This window comes from Hypomesus nipponensis, chromosome 27 (assembly GCF_054491055.1).
Source record: "Hypomesus nipponensis isolate SF chromosome 27, ASM5449105v1, whole genome shotgun sequence".
Lineage (NCBI taxonomy): Eukaryota > Metazoa > Chordata > Actinopteri > Osmeriformes > Osmeridae > Hypomesus > Hypomesus nipponensis.
In genome coordinates this window covers 6,165,001-6,186,560 of record NC_140387.1, presented here as the reverse complement: position 1 = coordinate 6,186,560, position 21,560 = coordinate 6,165,001, and the positions used below count along the sequence as shown (strand labels likewise).

The 21,560-nt window shown below is 45.3% G+C and overlaps 1 protein-coding gene across 1 annotated transcript in view; it reads right to left on the bottom strand.

Moving 5' to 3' along the window:
- Nucleotides 1–2,114: 2,114 nt before the first annotated feature.
- Nucleotides 2,115–21,560, bottom strand: part of cntnap3 (contactin associated protein family member 3) — a 55,703-nt gene continuing 36,257 nt past the window's right edge. The window contains exons 11-24 of the mRNA XM_084693555.1: nucleotides 20,844–20,950; nucleotides 18,956–19,075; nucleotides 18,284–18,481; nucleotides 17,409–17,565; nucleotides 16,616–16,743; nucleotides 15,536–15,706; nucleotides 13,404–13,622; nucleotides 10,731–10,970; nucleotides 9,308–9,532; nucleotides 7,319–7,452; nucleotides 5,848–5,935; nucleotides 3,840–4,058; nucleotides 3,297–3,368; nucleotides 2,115–2,311 (exon numbers count right to left, since the gene is read on the bottom strand). Coding sequence (XP_084549681.1) covers nucleotides 2,115–2,311; nucleotides 3,297–3,368; nucleotides 3,840–4,058; nucleotides 5,848–5,935; nucleotides 7,319–7,452; nucleotides 9,308–9,532; nucleotides 10,731–10,970; nucleotides 13,404–13,622; nucleotides 15,536–15,706; nucleotides 16,616–16,743; nucleotides 17,409–17,565; nucleotides 18,284–18,481; nucleotides 18,956–19,075; nucleotides 20,844–20,950 — 2,275 coding nt within the window. The remainder of the gene's footprint in view (nucleotides 2,312–3,296; nucleotides 3,369–3,839; nucleotides 4,059–5,847; nucleotides 5,936–7,318; nucleotides 7,453–9,307; nucleotides 9,533–10,730; nucleotides 10,971–13,403; nucleotides 13,623–15,535; nucleotides 15,707–16,615; nucleotides 16,744–17,408; nucleotides 17,566–18,283; nucleotides 18,482–18,955; nucleotides 19,076–20,843; nucleotides 20,951–21,560) is intronic.

Sequence of the window (21,560 nt, the reverse complement as noted above, 5' to 3'; positions counted from 1 at the left end):
TCAGAGCGGCAGCTCGAGTGGTAGGATCGATCGATGGAAACATCAACACAACCAAGTCTCAGCCCTGCCAGTCGATTCTCATTTCACAAGGAAACACTTGTGAACATTTTTCATTTTTCAAAGCAATGGAAATATATACTTTACATGTCAGATGAATTTGTCAGTACTAGTTTGGAGGTGTCGGTCATTGAAAAAAGCAGACTGACTTTTAAATCAAACGACCTCTATCATTTAGAAAACTGAACATTTTGACATCCTACACTGCAGGATCCATGGTGAGTAATTCTAGTCACTGACATCCCTATCAATCACCTAAGTATCATTACATTATTGTAACATTAATACAGTACAGGTCTCATCAATTCATATTTAAGTAGCCCTCTTGTCAATCAATCTTCAATCTTTAGTCCAAAAAGAATACTTGTAGCCAATTACGACATTCGTTATGCTCCTTTCAAAATACAAAATATTTGGGGTTGAATTCTCATGAAAGAACAACGGCTCCAACAATTTACCTTTTGTTCACACCTCAGTTACCGTCTACAACCTACGCAGTAAACAATATGATTTCAAGGTCTGTGTTGAGTTATTTCAGACAGCACTAGTTATATCAGAATCCCGTAGTTATTTCAAAAGGTCTTTCCATCAAGAATTGTGTTTGTACTAATATACTGTAATCCAGGGGGGCCTTCTTGTACTTTAACTGGCTTCTCTGTAGCTAGGCAGAGAGTTCAGGTTTTTAAATTCTGTCTTGGGTATTAAGCAGATGTGTCTAACTGTAAAATCAAAATGTGATAAAAACGACAGAAAATATGAACAATCCGTCTGAAAGGCTTACAAACAACATCTGTGATTCAAAGGTCCCATACTCTGGAAAGTACCAGTTTGTGTTAGAAACAACAACTGCCTGTGTCTTCACTATTCCATTCTGTGCTGCTGCCGTAGAGTAAGCAGAATTGAGTTGTGTTTCCAGCAATAAAATGGTGGATAAGACATCATCAGATATTTGTCGTCCCTGTCAGCATGCTTCAGATTAGCTTTCCCTGATTATCCTTCAGCTTCCCATGAATCACTGCCTACCTGCCAGCCACAGACACTATTTTAACAAGGATTAGCATTTCAAAAAAAGCAAAGTACTGTGCAGCGAAGAAGATTGTGACAATCAATCCTGTGTTTTTTGTTCTATTCAAAGCTTTTCAGGGAAAAGTAAAAAGTCTACCTGCAGAAAGTGAGAAGTGTAAGAAAAGAAAAAAAGTCAATGTATTTATGGCAAAGCTTTTATTTTTATTTTTTTGTCCAGAATAATGCACAAAAAGCACAGAAAATTACATGTACTTCTTGCTGAGGAAAGTCCTGAAAAGAAAACATACAGAAGTTTTTGTTTTTACATAAGTACTGTACATGTTAAGTCAGTGCAACTACAATGCGGTTGTTCAATAATAATCACATGTATTTGGAAATATGATGTCATTTGGTCAACTGGTTTGACATGATGCGGGTCAAGTACTAAAAAACAACGTGGTGTGTCATTGTTGACACACAGTCAAAAGAAAGGGAGAAAGCATGGTTCAGACTTCTCAACTCTCATGAAAGTAAAACACCTTAATACCAAAAATACTTTCAACTCAATCATTCGTTTCATTGGAACATGTATTGTATTGTAATCTTCATAACCAGCAGATACAAACAAGGATATATTTCAATACCACTGGAAAGGACTAGTAGTCAATAGTTATAAAGACAAAATGTGACATTTACATTTGAAAATAATTGAATTGAATTCAAAATCATTTAATTAACATTGTTAAAGAGTCTCTTCAACAAAGTTATCAACACCGTTAAATGTCCATCAACACTTTTTTCATTGTGATATCGAGAACATATGTACAAGGGGGGAAAAAACTGAAGAACGGAACAAAATAATGTGTTTAGTCTTCACATCTTGTTCGGCTTCTGTCGGCAGTCGCTCGAGGGGCCTGTGTGTGTAATGCACTGTGAATGTTAATGTCTCGAGGCTTGGCAAGGCATTTCAGTCCCTACTCATCTTCTCCGGGTCAGACCATCATTTAAAGGTCTCGGGGGGGGGGGGGGGGGGATGGGGGGGGGGGGAGGCCTTATATGAAATACTCCTTTTGGTTTTCACTCAGTACATTTTGAGAGTTGGCCTCGCTGTTGAAAGGGAACTCTGGACTGTCGTCAGGTTTGACACCTTTTGGTGGCTGACTCTGAAATGTCTCTTTCCGCCGGTAGAGGAACCTTGCTAGTAGTGCCAGGGCTGACAGGATGACAAATATCACAACGGCAATAACACCTGCAAATGAACAATGGTGAACAGACAATGAATATGCTGCCGTAATTCTAAGCAGACAATAGCGGTGCTTCAGGCATTTCGAATCCCCTTTCGACCCTGAGTTATATTGTCTGACCAGCAACTGACATGCCTAGCAAGTCAAAACGATACGGGAGTATGTATAAGCATACATACTGCATGCACCGCGCACACCATGCTCGAGTCACATCGTTTGATATTCAACCCGAAAACTGTAATCTTATGCACACAACAGAGACTTTGTGAATGATTTTATTTTTCTCATACCAAAAATGTGCACCTTGGAATTTGTCTAAGGTTCACATAATTACACAGAAAATGCTTGCCAATCTCTCACTTTTAGGACTTTCATTTCTTTTCAAAGCTCTCTGATTGTCTTAATAATCTAACTGTAAAGTGCATTTAACAGACTTGTTCTATATCTGCATACCATAACAAGAGGAATTTCAGTTAAATTCTCATAAATGTTGCAGACTTTCACATTAATAATACGCACTGTCCTTGGTACACTGACACATTCCACTATCGAGAGGAAAAGACATGTATAATTGGAGTGCCAGAACACTGCTAGACTCAATTTAATGCTACATTACAGTGGTTTTAAAATGGCCAAGTATTTGAAGATAGCTGTAAAAAGTTCCCTAATCAGCAAATAATTTCTTTAAACGTTTAATTAGTTTTGGTGTCCTTTGTGCATTTTCACCGAGTTAGACAGTTTAAGAAGGACTATGAAATAACATTTTTCTTATCAATTCAAATACGTTAGTCATGACTATGAATCGGTGGCAGAGCCCCTTTAAGAGTTGAATGATTCAATAAAAAACTTTCTCTAGTTCTTTATAATATAGAGAATGCTTTTTCTACGTGCCTGACACAATACTTATTATCTGTTAGGGCCTCGTGCTTTACACAGTCAGAATATATGCAAATGCATCATACATATTTATAATGAACACGTTGCTGTTACCTCCAATCAAAGCAGAGTCACTCTTGATTGCATTGACTATAGGCTCCCCAGTACCGACGGTACCAAAGTGGTCTATAGCAGAAAGACAGAGAGCAGAGAGACAGAGAAAGAGAGGGAAAAGAAGACAGCGACAGTAGCATCAGAAATCAGTCAGGACGGGGCCCATTTCAAACACGCCAGAACATCGTAAAACTACCAAAACGGCATGAACCGCAGGATAACGACCACGAAGGAGTGATTATGCAAATGATCCCCCCCCCCACCCTTGTCTCTCATTCAAATTCATTAACTCATCTGCCACATTGTAATCGCTTTGATTCTAGTTTAATGAACAAGGAAGATGGTGTACGTATTAAATGAGCCCTTGGTAAAGTTCGAGAAGGAACCTCCCGGAACAAAAAAAACTGACATCTTTCAAGCCGTACCGAAGATAAGGAGAAGCATGCGAGTTTCCCGACAGACAGCACTCCCAGCGTGTCTCCGTGGAGACCGGAAAAAAATATGTAACCCAGCCAATCACAGAAAGGCGCCCCCCTCGTTTACCTGCCAGGGAATGCGTGGTCTCTGCCGCGTAAGGATTGGACGGCGAGGAGGAGCCGCAGCTGGACTCTGACAGGGGTCCCGTGACGATGACGGGGCTGGTGTCGGGGTACAGCAGGGCTGCCTTCAGGGGCGCGATGGAGTTGAACCGGACCACAGACAGGCAGCCGCTGAAACCCAGGGCCCCAAGCCTGGAGATCTCGGGATCAAGCTCACCCGACTCTGGGAAGACCATCAGACAGATGGGGCGGACGTAAGGATGGAGGGGGACAGACAATGTCAACGAGAGATCACACATATTTGACACGGGTGTCTCCAGCAGGAAAGATAGAAGCGGTTTTGAATTGACGAAAACCTGAACAGGCCTGAGGTGAAGACATCAGATTGACATTGATCCCTGATGAGATCTGCCTATAGGCTCGAGCAAGTCACGTGACCTGCACTCCCACATTGATTCAGCGCCGAGGATTCCTCCGCAGCAGCTCATCACAATAGGTACAAAGCAGTAAAGAAAGACCCCACTAAGCCTGTCACTGGCGCTGCTTGAGGTATCGGGGATATTAGGAGTGATTTACTGGGCATCTGCTTCACTGGCCCTCATGAGACACCTACTGCCTGTTACTTTAATGGAGCGAATCTGCATGTTGATGATTTCTGCTTTCAAAAGGCCATTCCATCCTCTGGCATTGAATCCCACTGCTACTGAGAAGGTTATGCTGTACCAGCAGGCTTTTTACTCACGTTTTTTTTTATACGCTCCCTGTCCTCCATACGCTCTCTCTCTCTCTCTCTCTCTGTCTCTCTCTGTCTCTCTCTCTCTCTCTCTCTCTCTCACTCTCTCTCTCTCTCTCTCTCTCTCCTTCTCTCTCTCTCTCTCTCTCTCTCTCTCTCTCTCTCTCTCTCTCTCTCTCTCACTCTCTCACTCTCTTTCTCCTCCTCTCTTCCTCTCTCTCCTTCCCTCTATCTCCCTCTCTCTTTCCCAGAGTCTCAGGCTCTACATTCATTACAGGTCCATTTGTTAGCGTGATCGATGACAGGCCTGGCTGGGAATGACACTGAATCCACTTTCATGCTGCCTCTTTGATCCTGATATGACACTCGCGCCGCTGAGTGGGCTAGAGGGGGGGCTGCTCGGTCACACGCTAACATGGGTCAGGTCAAGCCCGATACACTGGCACAGGGCAGGGCCACGCCACTCGCAAAGCCAGCCGCCCCCAGCCACTACCCCCTTTACTCCCACATGTCATTAAACCTTCCGGATTATTCCGATTTTTAACAAATGGGAGTCCAGAGAAGGCATGAATAAATCATGCCGGAGCCGAATCACTCCACGAACGTACCACGACATGGATGTGTAGTTGGCAAAATGTTATGAATCCGGAATGCATTCCTATACGCGGGACTTTGTTTGCTGTACAGACACAAACATGGATTTGGAAGTGACACCGTACAAACGTTAGTCTCATTAGTTTGTATTGGAATGCAGTGACTGTAAGCGATGAACGGTCTGTTCCTGCTCTTTTCAATTACTTTTTATTACTGAAAGCAGAGGTCCAACGCTGGCACAGACATTAGTATTACCCGCATAGAGTGGCTTATTTCTTCAGCTAGGCAGACTATGTATAATACATAAAGCCAATAATATTCTGAATTTAAGTAAACAGACAGACACTGTTGATGATAACATGCCATGTTCAGTTGAAATTGCCTGACTGAACAAACAATGGCAAGAATAGCGTTCTTATTTCTCCAGGACTTCCTTCAAACTACCTTTCTAGAACATAGAGTAATACAAATGATTACTAATGGGGCCATTGCACAGCAGAGGTGAATAGTTCTTATTCATAATTTGAATAATATTTTCAATTGGTGTGAAAGCCGTTTGTTAGAGCAATCAGAAAAAGCTCTTGAAAATGTCACTGTCAGGTATAACCAAGCCTCTCTACCCTTTTATTCAAATCAGTCTTTTAACTAGGCTGGCCTTCTCTGCCACTTATGTAGCCTTACTCACCAGACACTTTACCCATAACAACCGACTGAAGAGCGTTGAATTCCACATCAGATGTGAGATTGAAGTCCTCTCTTGCATGCTGGTCAATCTGAGAAAAGCAAAATGGGTCTGTGAATTGTTGAGGGTTTACAGAGAGAGAAAAAAGACTCGGACACGTCGATGTGTCAAATTATCGAGTATGTATTCTTCCGTGGAGAGCTTTAATTAAACTTGCTCTTCAGAGCGCTCTAAACGCATCATTGCTTTGCTGTTGAGTCGTTGCCATTCAATTAAAAAGGGAAAGAAGCATGCCGGAGACAGGACAGATTTTCTTTTGAATCACATTTTCAAATTGTGATTAGGACCAGAGCTTAAACTAATTGATGATTTTTTTTTTCTCTCCCCCATCTAGACTTGCCCGACAGTTTCAGCAATCTTTTTACTGTATTGCGAGGCGGCAGTAGAAATGAATGTAAATCCTGGCAATTATTTTTGTTGGCTTAAAGGAGGTAGATTAAATGAACAACAAATTTAGTAATACCTCCAGTACGTCGTTTACAAAAGATATTTCAACTTGGCATGTTTCCTGCTAAAGCAACTTCAAATACTCAATAAAGGGCAATCAACTGTTGATCCTTCCGGAACCCCCCCTCTCCCTCTGCTACACAAACACACACACACACATGTAGACATATACATGTACTTTGCCTCAGACCAGTAAATACCCAGTAAGCCATGAGATTCAGTTTGTACAGAGAAGCATGTAGAGTGTTTGGTCGAGTCAGCCCTTGCGAATGGAGGAGGAACGAATGGTGTGTAGATCCTATACTCTGGAAAAGATTGCACACACTTCAACCAGAGTTAACAAGTCCAGTGAGGAGAATTGGCTGAAGAGATGTCAGACGGTTACAATTCTGCACACTCAATCCTCGTACCGTCTGTCAAAGTCTGATTTCACCCCAGAGGAAGACTTCTCTTAAACTTTTATTGATTTCATGCTCCTCTGCTATCTTATTCCTTTTCTTCCTCTGTTCCTCTTCAGAATCATTAATGTTGTCTGTGAATAGCGAGTGTGCATAGCGAATGCCAACAGACAATGGCTGACAGTTGGGACGGGTGCATTCTGACAAAGAAAGGCAGCGCGGCGAAGCAGTGTGAAGTTGACACCTGCTGTGGCAGTGGCAAAGGGCCATTGGCTCTCCCCAGGGAACCTGGCAGACACAGAGGTATTGGTAAAGGCAAAACATGAACTCTGTCAAACAATATTCGAAGTCGAACTCTGGTACTGGTGTGTTGATAGTGTAAGTACTCTCGCAAACAGCAGTTCATATTTTGTCGCTACGGAGATGGCAAAGCACATTTAAAGGAGCCTGGAAGCTTGCGGAGCTGAGCCTCGCCTCTCCGGATTTAGGCACGGATTGTGTCCTTCTGGCATGGTTTTCGACAAAAGACGCTGACTGCAGATTTGCTGTGGTTATGGATGACATGTTACCTGCACGGCGACAGCCTCGGAGAGTCTCCGTATGGACACTCTGTGGAGCTGTCCGTTGGCCAGGTTCCTCACGTTAGTCCTCATCACCTCAGCATCTTTGTTCATCTGCAGTTTATACTTCACATCCAGGTAACCTTCAGGGACAGGGAGAGAAGGCCTCGATGAGTGTGCGCAGACAAAAACTCCCGCCTGCTGCGTGGCACTGTTTATCCTGGAAAAGATTGTTTATGCCTTTCAAAGCAAATCTGAATGTAAAAGACGGGAGTTACAGATTTAATAAGCCTACAAAGCCTTCGGTTAAGAGGATTAATATCAAATTCCCTATCGGTTACAGATCCACTAAATCAAATTCATTTTCATAATTTGCAGGGCGTTAAGTATCAGCAGAGCTTTGATAAAGACTGTTGGTGTTTGGCTGGCCTGGGAAAGGGGGACTGAGCAGTCAGATGAATGGAACAATGGATCTTCAAAAATCATGCTCTGACTAAGGCTGTGTGTTTTATCAACCGGCCACAAAATACTGACTTAAGATGTCTTTTCCCGCAATGTCAGAACACTTTTTGAGGCGATAATACAATAACTATCAGTTAACACAAAGGTACAGTAGCTCTGAAGGAGGGATGACTTTGCATATTGTTTGAATGGTTCACTCCATTTATCTTGATTTCCCCTTCTGGGCCACAGAATAAATAGAAACAACATTGCTGATTAAAAGTGTGCTATTACCTCCAGATCTCTGTAGTATCTGTAGATAGATAGCCTCTATTGAGATTGAAATTATGCTATGAACGCTATTAATGTATTCTACCTGTGATCTAAAGCCATAAATACGGCATTAAAACAACTTACTGTGCATTAGAACCGAAAAAAACATGGATTGAGATGCCTAATGTTTTTTTTTTTTTATGCTACCCTTTGGGGTTTACATAGAAATGGGTTGGGAAGAAAAACAAGAACAGGAATGAAAAGAGAACAGCACTGTCGACTCCACCTCGACTTCTTTAAACCAATGTGGGCTCTGAGACAAATCTTGGCTCTCTGTTTGACATGGAGGGATGGAGTCTACCATGAAGACAGCAGCGTGAGAAGCGACGAGTCAATTTGTCCGTCTAGGGTTGAGAAGAAAGCTGCCTCTTAGCTTTAATTGGAGATCCAGGGAAGAGAGCTACAGTACAGTGAAATACATGGATCACTATGGTGGCACCGTGCACACAACAGTACTCCGCAACTTTTAGAGCCACTCTTTTAGGTGCACATTCCAGATACATACAGCTCTGGAAAAAAATGAAGAGATCACCGCACCTTTTTCTTTCCTTCAAAAAAAAGTTGACAAGGACAATTTTGAGTGAGGAACAGAAGGGTAACATTTGCGGTGGCCTCTTAAATGTTTACCCTTCTGTTCATAATCATAATTGACCTTCTCAACGTTTTTAAAAAGGTAAGAAAAAGGTGCAGTGGTCTCTTAATTCTTTCCCAGAGCTGAATATTAAATAGCTGTACTTATCATTATACTGTGGGCCAACTATAACATACACTTATGGTTGTTAAATCTAGATTAAAAGTGAATGACAGAGTAATTACTGTACTATATATACTATATACAATAGTACTTCACACATCAGTTCATTATACAGAAACTTGACTCATGTTTGATATTCTCATAATATAGACTATTTGTCACATTAAGAATTAAGATTAAGAATCTTCAGCATTACTTAAAGCCTTCCTGAGATCTCAGTCCCTAAAAGCTGAGACGCCGCCGAATAATTGACTCTGCGTGAACAAGAAGCAGTGGGGTCTGACAGAGTCGAGTCTAGGGAGACTTAAAGACTCCCGATTAATCCAAATGAATCCGCCAAAGCTCGAGAAGTCGTATGCGTGAGTGTGAGTGTGTGCGTGTGCGTGGCGCCGCATAATGCGTTTGAAGCGTCGGGCATTGAGGCACTGCCGCGGAGCATCGCAGTCGGCGGCCGCCCCCCGCAGTCTCACCGTTCCTGTTGAGAAGGACTGCCAAGTACTCCCTGTGGTAGGAGCTGACGTAGAGGAGCAGGGCCGGGGTCTGCGTGGTGCTGAAGCTCAGGGTGATGTTCTCCCCCCGCAGGGTCAGGTCGGAGAAGATGGAGGAGGGCAGGCCGCTGGCGTTCCGGTTCAGCTCGTACGGCTCCTTGAAGGTGAACGCGACCGAGGTTTCGGGCTCGAAGACAGCCGACACCTCTGGAAACGAGGACGACAAAGGGAAGGGGTGTTGCTGTTGGGTTACCTCAGAGGAAGAAAGCCTCGGTCTGGCTCCCGCTAGAAGGGCCTGACCGTGGGTTTAGGGTTTGGGTTTTAAGTGTTTTTGATTGTGTTGGACAGCCAGTTGATTGGAGAGAGGGTTGATCAAACAGTTTGACGTGAAAATGACCAGTTCAAACACACGGCGATACTAGCAAAGTCTCTCTGAGGCATGAACGTCAATGCATAGAATTGATGGTAGAAAGAGGAAAACGAATAAAACATTTAACTAGTAGGTGTTTGTTCTACAATCAGGTGGAAAATTCATTACAGACCCATGAAGTCATCCGAACCCAGGTCAAAGTGGGAACACATACACACACTTGACCCGATAAGAAGGAATTAACTGATCTACTGATTAAATTACTGTAGTACATAAGAAATCCCTGATTTCCCATACATCTCCTATAATAGCATTAATTTTAAACATGAAATCAAATTACTGTCCAGACATTCAATAGTTGTGTCATCTCAAGTAGTATGGTTCGAGTGTATGCCCATAGATTCTGACTTTGAAGGTACTTGAAGGTACTATACAAGGTGTGGATCCTTATAATTAAGCCCTCTTTAGTTAAGAGGTAGCATCTCGCAGGTTATGGACACTGTGCTGCTAGGTAAGTGATAATTCCAGGGGAAATGTAAGCATAATAGTTCATTATTAAAGGCACGTATTCCTCCCTGCATCACATAGTCAACCTCCTCCTAAGATGACTCGCACGCATCAAAGCTCGTGAGCAAACACTCTGGATTCAAGCCATTGCTGTAGTTCACAGTCATCAAGTACTTCTGGTGGGTGCGTTTGAAGCAAGCTTAAAAGGTTCTCCGGACGATATAGATGCCTGATCTTCTGACACAGTCATGCTTTGCGATGCCCACACGTTGAAAGGTCCCATATCTGATTTTTTTTTTTTTGGGGGGGGGGGGGGAATTTGAAATGATCATGAAACATCACCTGCTGACATTGTGGATTACTGTACAAATTGGTTTGGATAAAGTATAATTATTACTATAATTAGTCGGAAATTAAATAATTTTTGGGTTGTGACTTAATGAACGACAAATGTGAATCCTGAGGTTAGACCAGTTGAGAACCACGTGTAGCAGTTCACCTTGATGAACCAGCTCGATGTTTCCGTACCTTTCTGACAAAAGGGTCCTGTGTGGGCAGACTGGCCGCAGTCACAGATGAAGCCGTTGTACTTCTCCACGCAGCGGCCGTGATTCTGGCACAGGGCCCCGTAGCTGCTGCAGTGCCCCGGGCAGCCGGGCCTCACCCCGGGTGTGATCTTTGCCCGCTCCTCCAGGTCCAGGGTCTTGCCGTTGAGCTGCAGCGAGCGGAGACAGCCCAGGAAGCCCTTCTGCCTGGAGGCTGTGCCCCCTGCCGACGCAAAAGGAAACACACAGAGGCACGGTTTTCTCCTTCAGCGCTTTCTCTCCGTCCTGCCTCTTTTCATACTGCCCCCCCCCCCCCCTCCCCCCCATCCATTGTTGGCTCATTCGTGTGACGGGGCGGGCGGTACAATACAGACAGATTCATGTGCCACCTCTGCGCACCCAAGAGCATAACTTTTGTCAACGCGCCGCAAGATCACAAAAGGCGCTTTAGAGCGACGAGACGGTGAAAACAAAGTTGTGGGCGGCCAAACACATTCAGGGGGAGCTGAGTTTTATCAGGCGTCTGTCTCCCTGCCTGCCAGCAGCAGAACACGGTGCTAACCTTCCTTTCTCTCTTCCTCCACTCCTTCTTCTTCTGCCTCGCTCCCATACCTCAGCCTTGGCAGTTCAGATTGTTCTCCAGGTTTAGCCACGGCTCCGAAATCAATGAGGCTCCCTGCCTGCTCAATATGCTTTTAGTCAGACGTGAAAGCCCACAGCACTGCAGAGGACCAACACAACAGTCGAAACTTTCCTAACCCGCATCCCCTGGAAGGAGATATATGCTTTGAGTTCCTTGTTGAAGGAGAGTGATGCCCGGGCCATTAAATCGAGGGAAAATTGAGTAGCCTCACAGTCCTATGGGATGTAATCATCTTTGGGTAATTGCGCATCAGAGACAGCTCATGCTTTCGGTGAGCTGTGACTGGGAAACCAGGCGTGTCCTTGTGGACAAGCAGCAAGGACCAACCAACCAAAACCAAGGAGGGGAAATACTGTTTTTCCTCCAGGAAACAAAAATGTACAGTATTAGGAGTGAGAAGAACCACCAGCATAATGTCAAGTCAAATACCGTCCACAGCAAGTCCTCCGCATTAAAGACAGCTTTCCCTCATAAAAATGGAAGGAAACCTTTGATGGCACATCAAATACTACGACCTCAAAGCCATTGTGCCATACGGATCAAAACCAACATCAAAGCAAAGCCAGTCAGAATGTATTCCATTCTCCTGAATGTCTTCTTATACAAGCAAGCATGAGCATATGTTGGATAACATTATGCACAGCATGTAGCCAGAAGAAACGCTGTACACAACAGACATTATAAAACCTGGTGTGGTTTACAAATTAAAATGTAAATCACTATGCATCATTATCACCACACGTCATGCAGATGCTGTCATTAGCTTCACATGAATAGCAGGAATAAGATGGCATCTGCAGTCTAATGTCCATAAAAAAAAAGTTTGATCAACGCACACAGGCAATGCAGGAGGAAGATCACATTCTAAAAACTGTGCTAAATCAATATTCATTTTAGCACACAAGGATTAGACTGTATTTCTGAAAATGAGGGTCTCCAGATAATGGCTGGCATTCTGCAATATTTGCTTCTAGATAGAACGTTATACAATACACCGAGACTGCTTGTGTTTGCTCATTTTCACACGGGATGTAGAGGTGTTGAGGTGAACACAGTGAGGAACAGCTTAAAGGTATTGATAAGATTTATCAGCGTTCAGCCCATTTCACAGGCATTTGTGCGCTATGTGATTTATGCATTCGTTTTAGGATAAAGAATTTCCAAACTCAGCTATCTGACACGAGTCAACATACTTAACATGCAAGCAAGCAAATGCATATCAATGTGCAAGTTTACACACTGACCCCCCCCCCCCCCCACCACACACACAACAACAACACCCTACTGTACACACAACAATGCACAAAGACACAATAACACACTAATGCATTACTTAGAAATGCACACGGACACACAAGCACACGCACGCACACAGTGAATCACCTGATCCAACCCATCATGTTCTGAGTGGAGGTTATTTATTGAAACTGATTATCGCTTAGTATTCAGAAACAGTCCACTCAGCACCTGCCCGTTCTATAGAAAACCGCCGATGATGGCACTCTGCCAATAGCGGGGAAGCAGCATAGTCCTAAGATGTCATTACCTCGTCTCTTTGTAAGAGAAGACAGAGAAGACCTTGTCCACCATCTATTAATAAGACTATAATAATAAGTTTGTTTATATAGCACATTTCATACGAGAATTGCAGCTCAATGTGCTTGTTTATCTGTCCATGAACATGAATTCAGACGTAAAAATACCAAAGAAACAGCGAAAAACTAATCACAAAAGCCTCGGAAATGACCCTGACGAGGCGAGGAGTCTTTGTCTTTTTGCTAAGCCAACAAGAGGATGCCTTTCTCTAAATTGCTCTGGACTGTGGGCCGGGTCGAGGCAAACAAGAGAATCTCCAGGTGCCCTCACTCCGAGCGCACATTCATCCAGGCCTGTTCTCAGGGGGGGGGGCCTGTGGCTGGGACACCAGATTGGGGCCAAAGAACCGACGGCAGTCGCATGTCCCTCTTTGACTTTCGCCCCGGCTCTAATAAGCACCGGCGGTCTCTTCCTTACCCACGAATAATTGGCTGTTGAGCTGGAGATGGCTGTGTCCGTCGGCCGGGGCTTCCTGGGTGGAGGCGGGGGAGGCGTCGACGCGCAGCGACGCCTCCTTCACGTTGCGCTCGGCTCGCACCGCGTGCCACCTGTCGTCGTTCAGCGGCGCGCTCGTCTCCACCCGCACCTCCAGCGGCCCGTTGCCCACGTCGAACGAGAAGACCACCTCGGATGAAGCTGTGGGTCAGGGGGAGAGACGCGTCACACACACAGACACACGCACGCTCACGCACACTTTGGGATTTGGGATTTTTGGGACGGTCAGGTGACTTTCCAACAGTGGAGAGTTTGACGCTTACGCCCACAGAGGCGGATAGTCAACAAAACCATAGGCTGGGACACCAGGCTGGGACATCTGGAAAATATCTGTACCCTGAAGAGACCAGTCACTTGACTGTTTCAGGCGTGTCAGTGAAGTGCTGTCCCACGGGCCCAGAATGACACATCACAGAACCTGTCCCTGCAGCTAGGGCTCCAAAAACAGCTCCACACCCAGGTGGGAGCTCACTGTTGATTGATCAGCTGATTATGAAGCTTTCAATTTCCTACGCAAACTTGACTCAATTAAGAAAAATGTTGAGGTGTCCATGCCCGAAGACGAAACCGTCTCGGAGTTCCGGCTTGCCAAATCTATCATCGTAAAATACAGTATACAGCAAAAAATTGCTTGTCGGTGGCACTTTTTTTTTAAACGAAAACTTTTATAAAGGATAGCAGTCAGGCAGTACACGCATTGCACTCTGGGATAGGTTTTATGAGCACCTCCTCTTGATTCCTACACCGTAGACTGTGCACTGATCCGATGACTTGGAATAAATGGGACTTGGGCGGGCCAGGGCAGATGCCCAGTCTGTCGTCAGACACTCCTCTGGCAGCGAAAACAACTAGCTGAAAAATGCTGATCATCTGTTGCCACCTCTTTGGTATTCCCATCCCAGTTCCCTTGGCTCCTATAGCCTAGCCTGCTAGATCTCACCAAGGGGACCTGTTTGAGGGACTGGAAGTGCACAGAGGGGTAAAAATAGCAAGCAACACTTTCACGGTTCGATAATGTCGTCAACTAATTACGAGTGAATGTATGGAGAGTTCATTCAAGCGAGTACGTAAACTGCGGCATCTCCTCTGGGAAGGATCTTAACCAAAGCTTGAGAGGAAACATTCAAATTCATTTCCAAAAGCTTTCGGTGAACATCCCCCCCCCCCCCCCATCATTGTAATTCTCCTTAGAGAAACGTCATTAAAAAACGTTCCGAGCCCCTGGTTTCACAAAATGCCTCACAATGGTCACGTTTGTATGTGCCCACCCCGTCATTCGGTTCTGGTGTTTTCCATGCTGGAGGGTTAATTGAGCTCTGTGAAGTTTCGAAGGCCAGGCTCTTAAAGAGGAACATGGACCTCCAGCCTGCTGAGTTTCTTCTCACATCAGTCTAATCCATCACCCCTGGCTATTGTCTGCAGAGACAATAACATCCAGTGCCACTTTCACAAAGTTAACGCTTCACTACAGATGTCGCAGAAAATGAGCAAAGACAATACACAACAATGAAGAGAGAGAGAGAAAAAAAAAAGATATAGTAGTTCCATTCCAACTTCACCACCACAAAGGCCTCAGGGAATGGCGTGTACGGTAGGGGTTAGGATTATCTGCAGAGGGAGCAGGCAGCAGACGAAACAATAACACCGCGACAGTCTCTAATTCACAGAAAACTTCAAATGCCAGGGCGTACCAATGTAGTGGTATCTGAACCAAAGTCACCGTAAAAGAAGTATATCATCCACAGCATTCTGCGCATTGCTCTAACTGTGGCACGGTGATAATTTCCCTGCGGGAACAAAAAAAAAGTACGATGGCGGTTTGGCTGTGCTGCAATATGTGTGTTGTTTTTCAGTGTTTCCCTGTCCTCTGAAGCAGAGGGGCAATTTAGAGGATTTCGCCCATGATAACACAATACAGAGGATTATAACACTTGTAAATTCAATCTTGGCCATAAAGCTGTCAAAGAGAAGCCAAATAATATCAAAATGGTGGTGAGTATGGTTTCATGCAATAAGGATTTGAGCAATGCAGTTGGCACAGAACCTCCGCTTACAGCTCAGTTCAATCCGGATGAAGTCTTTGATGCCAAAGTTTTCCAGGAACACCCCGGAGGAGGCAGTGGTTTTGAACATGAAGGAGATGTCTGCACTTAGCTCTCCGTGGAAGGTGGGGAAGTGGAGGTAAGAGGTCTCCTTGTTGAAAAAGGCAGCATTCCAGAAGCTCTCTGAAACAGAACAGAACGGCTTCATTCATGACACCTCAATGAGGTTTACACTCACCACGAATAAGTCCACTCGCGCTTACATTACATTTGGTCATTTAGCAGACACTCTTATCCAGACCGACTTACAGTAAGTACAGGGACGTTCCCCCCCGAGACAAGTAGGGTGAACTGCCTTGCCCGAGGACACAGTCATTTGGCACGGCCGGGAATTGAACCAGCGACTTTCTGATTACTAGACCAATTCCCTAAGCGCTCAGCTACCTGACTCTTGCTCACGCTTAATTAGATCACAAATGTATAATTTCAGCGACACATTGCAATTGATGTCGAATTACTCAAAGGATACATTTCAGGTAAGCGAGGCTGCAATCATATATATAAAAGATAATAATAATATTGAGACTGATTAGTATATTATTACCTGATTAGCGACGACCATCAACGAGTAAACATGAAAGCGAGCATTGTTTTTGCTACCATCCACCTAATGTTTTTTGAATACGTAATTAGTTCCTTTGTATAATCACTAGAGTACATAATTAAAGTATGACTGACGGGCAAAAGGAGAACCTTGAATTAGCATGAGGAGAAGACTGGCTTTGGATAATCACCATGATTAATCTGGAGGTTACCGAGGAGATTGGACCCAACACACTCTACAGATCTTCACATAGCAGTCACACATTCACATGTATCCATTGTGACGAGAGAAAAGTATACTGCATTTCACTGAGCTCAAATCTGGAAAAGACGGCTATCTATGCAGTAAACCAGTCACAACGCCTGTACAGATGTGAACATACTGTCAAAGCAGATCATCTGGGGATATATCCAAAGCAAGCAGCCAGTCATTGAATCATAATTCTATGGAATTCACCAACATGTATTGAGAGGACAGTCAATACTTACTATCGCCATGGCATCTCAAGGGACCAACTTGATAGGCTCCCTCAGAGCCAGGTCTCTGTGTGTCACCAATCACGACGGCTCTCACAGGCAGGTGCTCCTTATGGGCGAGCAGGCCTGAGTCATTGGCCCTGGGGTAACAAAGACAGGAAGCTGACAGTGAAACGACAGAAGGAGACCAGACAACCTCCGGAAAAATGCAATAATCCAATTCCATCACCACTTTGACTGTCTCTTTATAAGACCTGGGAATCACGCATAGAAAAATACATATAGGGAATAACTGGGTTTTAAATGAGCGCATATATCCAGATGGTGTTTACCATCACCTGTTGCCATCACCGGAAAAACACAGCCTATAAATACAGAGGCTGGCCGTGCAGGTGTTGTGTCTTTTGAAAATCATTTCAAACTGAGAGGGGGCACAGGAATAGATGTGCTCTACAGCGTCTTTGGAATTGGATCCAACATGGCTGAGGACAAGCACAGTAAGATACAGAGAGAGAACTTGTCCCTTGACACTGCTTGGCTCGACTGGTATTTTAGTGTGCTCCCCATGTCTGGACATTAAATTGTGTTTAGCTGGGGAGGAGAAAGCTGGCCTTTCGACCTGCAAATCAGGGTGTGCCACAGCAGGACGGAGATGCAAAAAGGTACAGGAAGTTGCAGAAGATTAGCCCCTCAAGGCTCGCTTCACAGTTTCTTCCATGAGTTATCGCCGCCTTGTCTTGCTCGACAGCCCGCGTCCACAAGGCTAGGATATTTGAAGGTGTGTGCGGATTTAAAGGGACGGTACCACTCCTTGCGGTCGGCGTCGCAGTTGCAGTAGTGGTTGGGGTCAACGCAGTTTTCCTGCAGGCCACAGGCACATTGCTGGCTCCCTGGCACGGCTCCGCCCCAATACGTCTGAGGGTCTCCTGATTGGCCCACCCACCAGCTGAAAGGGGCCCCGTCTGGACACACACACACACACAAGTACACAAAGAGAGGCACACTGTACACACCATAAGGAGCCTCTCAAAGACAACCTGTTGTTAAAATTATTATTGATCTCTCTCTCTCTCTCTCTCTCTCTCTCTCTCTCTCTCTCTCTCTCTCTCCCCCTCCCCCCCTCCCTCCCTCCCTCCCTCCCTCTCGAAATCCATCACCTCTGATCTCCTCTATCTTAACAGCTGTGTGCCAGGGTTTAAATCAAACCGGCATGGCACCCTCGCATATGACAGTATTCTGCATTTGACATTTTCTGCCATTATTTATGTAGGTTTTACAATGGTTTGACTTTCTGATATCAGGCCTTGGTCCAACTAGACAGCTAATGAACAGCAATTACACTGTGAAACTGGGCCTCGGTCTGTGTCTAAACAAGCTATTACAAGGTTGACGACGCCTCAAATAGAAACAAACGCACATGCCGACGACACACAACAAAGGGAAATAAACCAGCCGCCCCACTAAACGCAACCCCCAAGTCGATTTTCCATACATTATCGTAAATAAAACCGAACCGAAATGAATTGGCAACAATGAGCGACATAATCAATTTGCGATGTCTTCTTAAGCCCGGCTCGCGAATCTCCGCACTCCCATCCCAACGAGCAGCCTTTTTTTTTTAATCAGACTGACCTTTCTGGAAAAAGAGAGGGATCGATACTCTTAATAAAAAGGGCTTACCTGGTGTGTTTAAGAGGCGTGACTTTCTGCAGTGGTAGGACAGTTCCTGCTCGCAGTGCTCCGCCTGGGTAATTACAGCCCCAAGCTGCTCCGCATCGGCCGAATAGTTAAAATGGGCTAAATGCTGATATCTCCCAGAGGATGGTTTTAATTTGGTAAGCTCTGTGTTATTATGCTGGATCACCATCCACGTCTTATCTGTAGTAGAAGACAGGAGGGAAACCCGGGGTTCATTATACATAATTATGGAAATGGGAATGGTGTGGGGAGACAGAGGGGGGATGGCGGAAGGACAAGATGATTCCGATAAAGGCGTCTGCCAGCCTATCGCAGACGTGGGGGCTGTCAGATATTATGGGATGTCTGCCACCAACGGGCAGACAGAGTCATCATCAGCTACCCACAATGAGGCGCTTAAGTCTGAGGAGAGTGGGGTGGGGGGAAGGGGGGGAGCTATGATAGCGAGCACACACACCATCAGGCAATACGAGCCATATGCCAAATTGTCGCCGAAGCAGCGGCACTGCGGTTGAACCCTTGGCAGTGACATCACCGTAGTGTGGGAGGAGGCCAGGAGGCATTGTGGGATTGCGCCCGCCGGAGGACAGAAGGGGCTTAATTATGCAACGCATGCAGGTGACACAATACTCCCAGTGAGCTCTATGGTTTTACCCGTCATGTTGCAGTAGATGAGCTGTGGCTTGACTGGGCCGCTTCCGTCCACATCGATGTAGAACAGCCCGGATGTGTTCCCCCTGTGTTTGTACGCCTCGCACGACCGCTCGTATATGGCTTTGGAACGGGGAGAAAAAAAACAAGACCAAAACAACTCCATGATGAGGGCTGTAAAACCGGGCAGCTTAGCATAAATGTATGCACTTTCAATAGAGATCGGTGAACTCAGTGGGTTTGTGGTGGCGTACGGTTCAGGGATGTAGTTGCGACCCCCCTCCTGCGGGTGGCCGCGGATTCAGAGAGATTCCTGTGGTTTGAGTTGGACTCGATTGGGGGGGATGAGAGCGTCTTCGAATTGCATCCGCTCACATGCATGAACACCGGTCGTGATTCTTCTCGCGCATCGGCCACTTAGAGAACATATCGGCGAGCCTTGAATTACAACACAAGCTACACAGCTTCTTTCATGTGAATAAGGCGCACTCTGGTTTACAATGTCAACACATATGGGAAAAGTCAAGTTGATTGCGCTAGGTGTTTTCAGCCTTGAGCATATTGTTCTTCGCTGTCAGATATCTTGTCATACCCCGTCTAAGGTCTTGTTAAATCTTGACAGTCCCCTGACAGCAATACTGAATAAAATCTCTTTGTCCATTCAATATTTTGGTTGAGAAGGGCTGACCGCAAGTTCTACCGAATGGTGTAGGCTACACAGCATTTGTGGATAATGACTAAATATAAATCTGAGAGAGCTGAACTGACAACCATCGCAGGAGGGCAAAGAAAACAACTTTTGATTTGTAGGATTGAGGGGGCTGTGTCATACAGGGACACGAACGCGAACGAGGCAGTTACGCTTTGTGTCTTGGCCTTCCCACTATACTGTCAGTACTTGAATTCTATCGAGGCCCAGAGCTACATTATTGATGTGCACCATCATTTTTCGAAAGGATGGAGGAAAAGACAAATCTGCATGCTGGATTAAAACTAGACGGTTTCCCTGAGGGATACAGGCATTGTCTACTCAGGTGCAGTTTCCTTCTGTATACTATTTTGAATCCCCGCTTCTCTAGCAGCTTGTGGCTGCCTCTCAAATGAATAATGAATACCCCGACGGTAATGGCATCATTAAGAAGAAGACGACAAAAAAACAGATAGTAGCTAGGTAACCGCTGTTACTCATTCAGACATCTCCTTGCTCAATCTTTCGTTTTTAGCACTCTGACCTGGCATAGATCAGAGGCAACTTTGCCACCCATCATTCTTGCCCCAATCTTAGCACTTTAGTCACCCAACCCCCATCTCGCAAATCTCTTTTAAATCCCGCACCTACAAACACTTCCATTGATTTATACGCCTCTGACTTGAAATCTAATTATGCGTAAAAAATCTCAGTTAGTCCTCTCTCGGTCTCGTCCACTCTGCAACTCAAGTGTGAAAGTGTTAAACGGTGAAGCGATTATGTTTGACTGACAAGTGCTTAGTTTCACGTGAGCCCCCAATCTCTAATGACAGTGGATTCACAGAAGCCTCTCGGATCATTAAAGTCTCTCTCGCTAATCCTTATCAATGGCCAGGCTTTGCCGTGAGGCTCCCGCAGCCAGGCTGTGGCTGCCTCGCAGACAAGAGTTTGACCTTGAACACAACAGTCGGCTGTTTTCTGTGCATGCATGAGGAACAAAAACAATATCCTCCACAGTCAAATCGGTTTAGCCAAGTTGTTGTGGAGGGAACTGATCCCACAGATCCCCTTTCTCCATTGGTGTGAGGGTGCATGTGTGTGTGCGGTTAAGAATGTGCGTGCAATGGAGGGTGTTCACGTGTGTGTGAGGGCGAGGGGGGGGGGATCCTGGGTAAAAATGACTAATGCTTGCTCAGGACTCACAGCTGTGACAAGTTGCTCCACTGTAGCCTGTGTGGGAGCAGTTGCAGTGGAATGTAGTCCAAGACTGAGTACATTTTCCACCGTGTTCACAATGGCTTGGTGAGCACCTGAAAAAGAAAAGAAGGGAAATATTCAACACACAGAGTTTTCGAGAACTCAAGTTCAATGTCAGGAGTGACTACATTTTCATAGGTGCGAGAATATTCCTTCTTAAACAACCCTTCACTGGCAGAGAAACATTTATCGTACCGTATTCAAGGACTACGGCACCCATCCAGCAAGACCCAGAATGATCCCTGGAACCGTTTTCTCTCGACAGTGGCACGGCACTAATTTGGGTAAGGAGAGCACTCTTTCATAATGGCAGCGTTTCATAACGGCTCATCTCCCAGCTTAACATGCACCTCAGGAGAACCATCTCCTGTTCTCGTGGCTGGGTGGACGATGTTCAGTCGTCCTAATTGGATCAGTGTGTGTGCTGTGGGGTGATACCCGAGTGGCTGAAGCACTGCAAGGAACTGAATTAAACTAGACAGGTCAGCCAGGTTTATGAAGAGGTAGCCTTCCAGACTGTTCTCTGTTCTGAGAGGAAGATTCAGAAAGACAACTGGAGGAGTCCACGGTGCTCAAGTCAGTCCCGCCACACACACACGCACACACGCACACACGCACACAGCTGCTGGCTCTCCTCCCAGTTCATTGCCTGAGTTGCAGCAC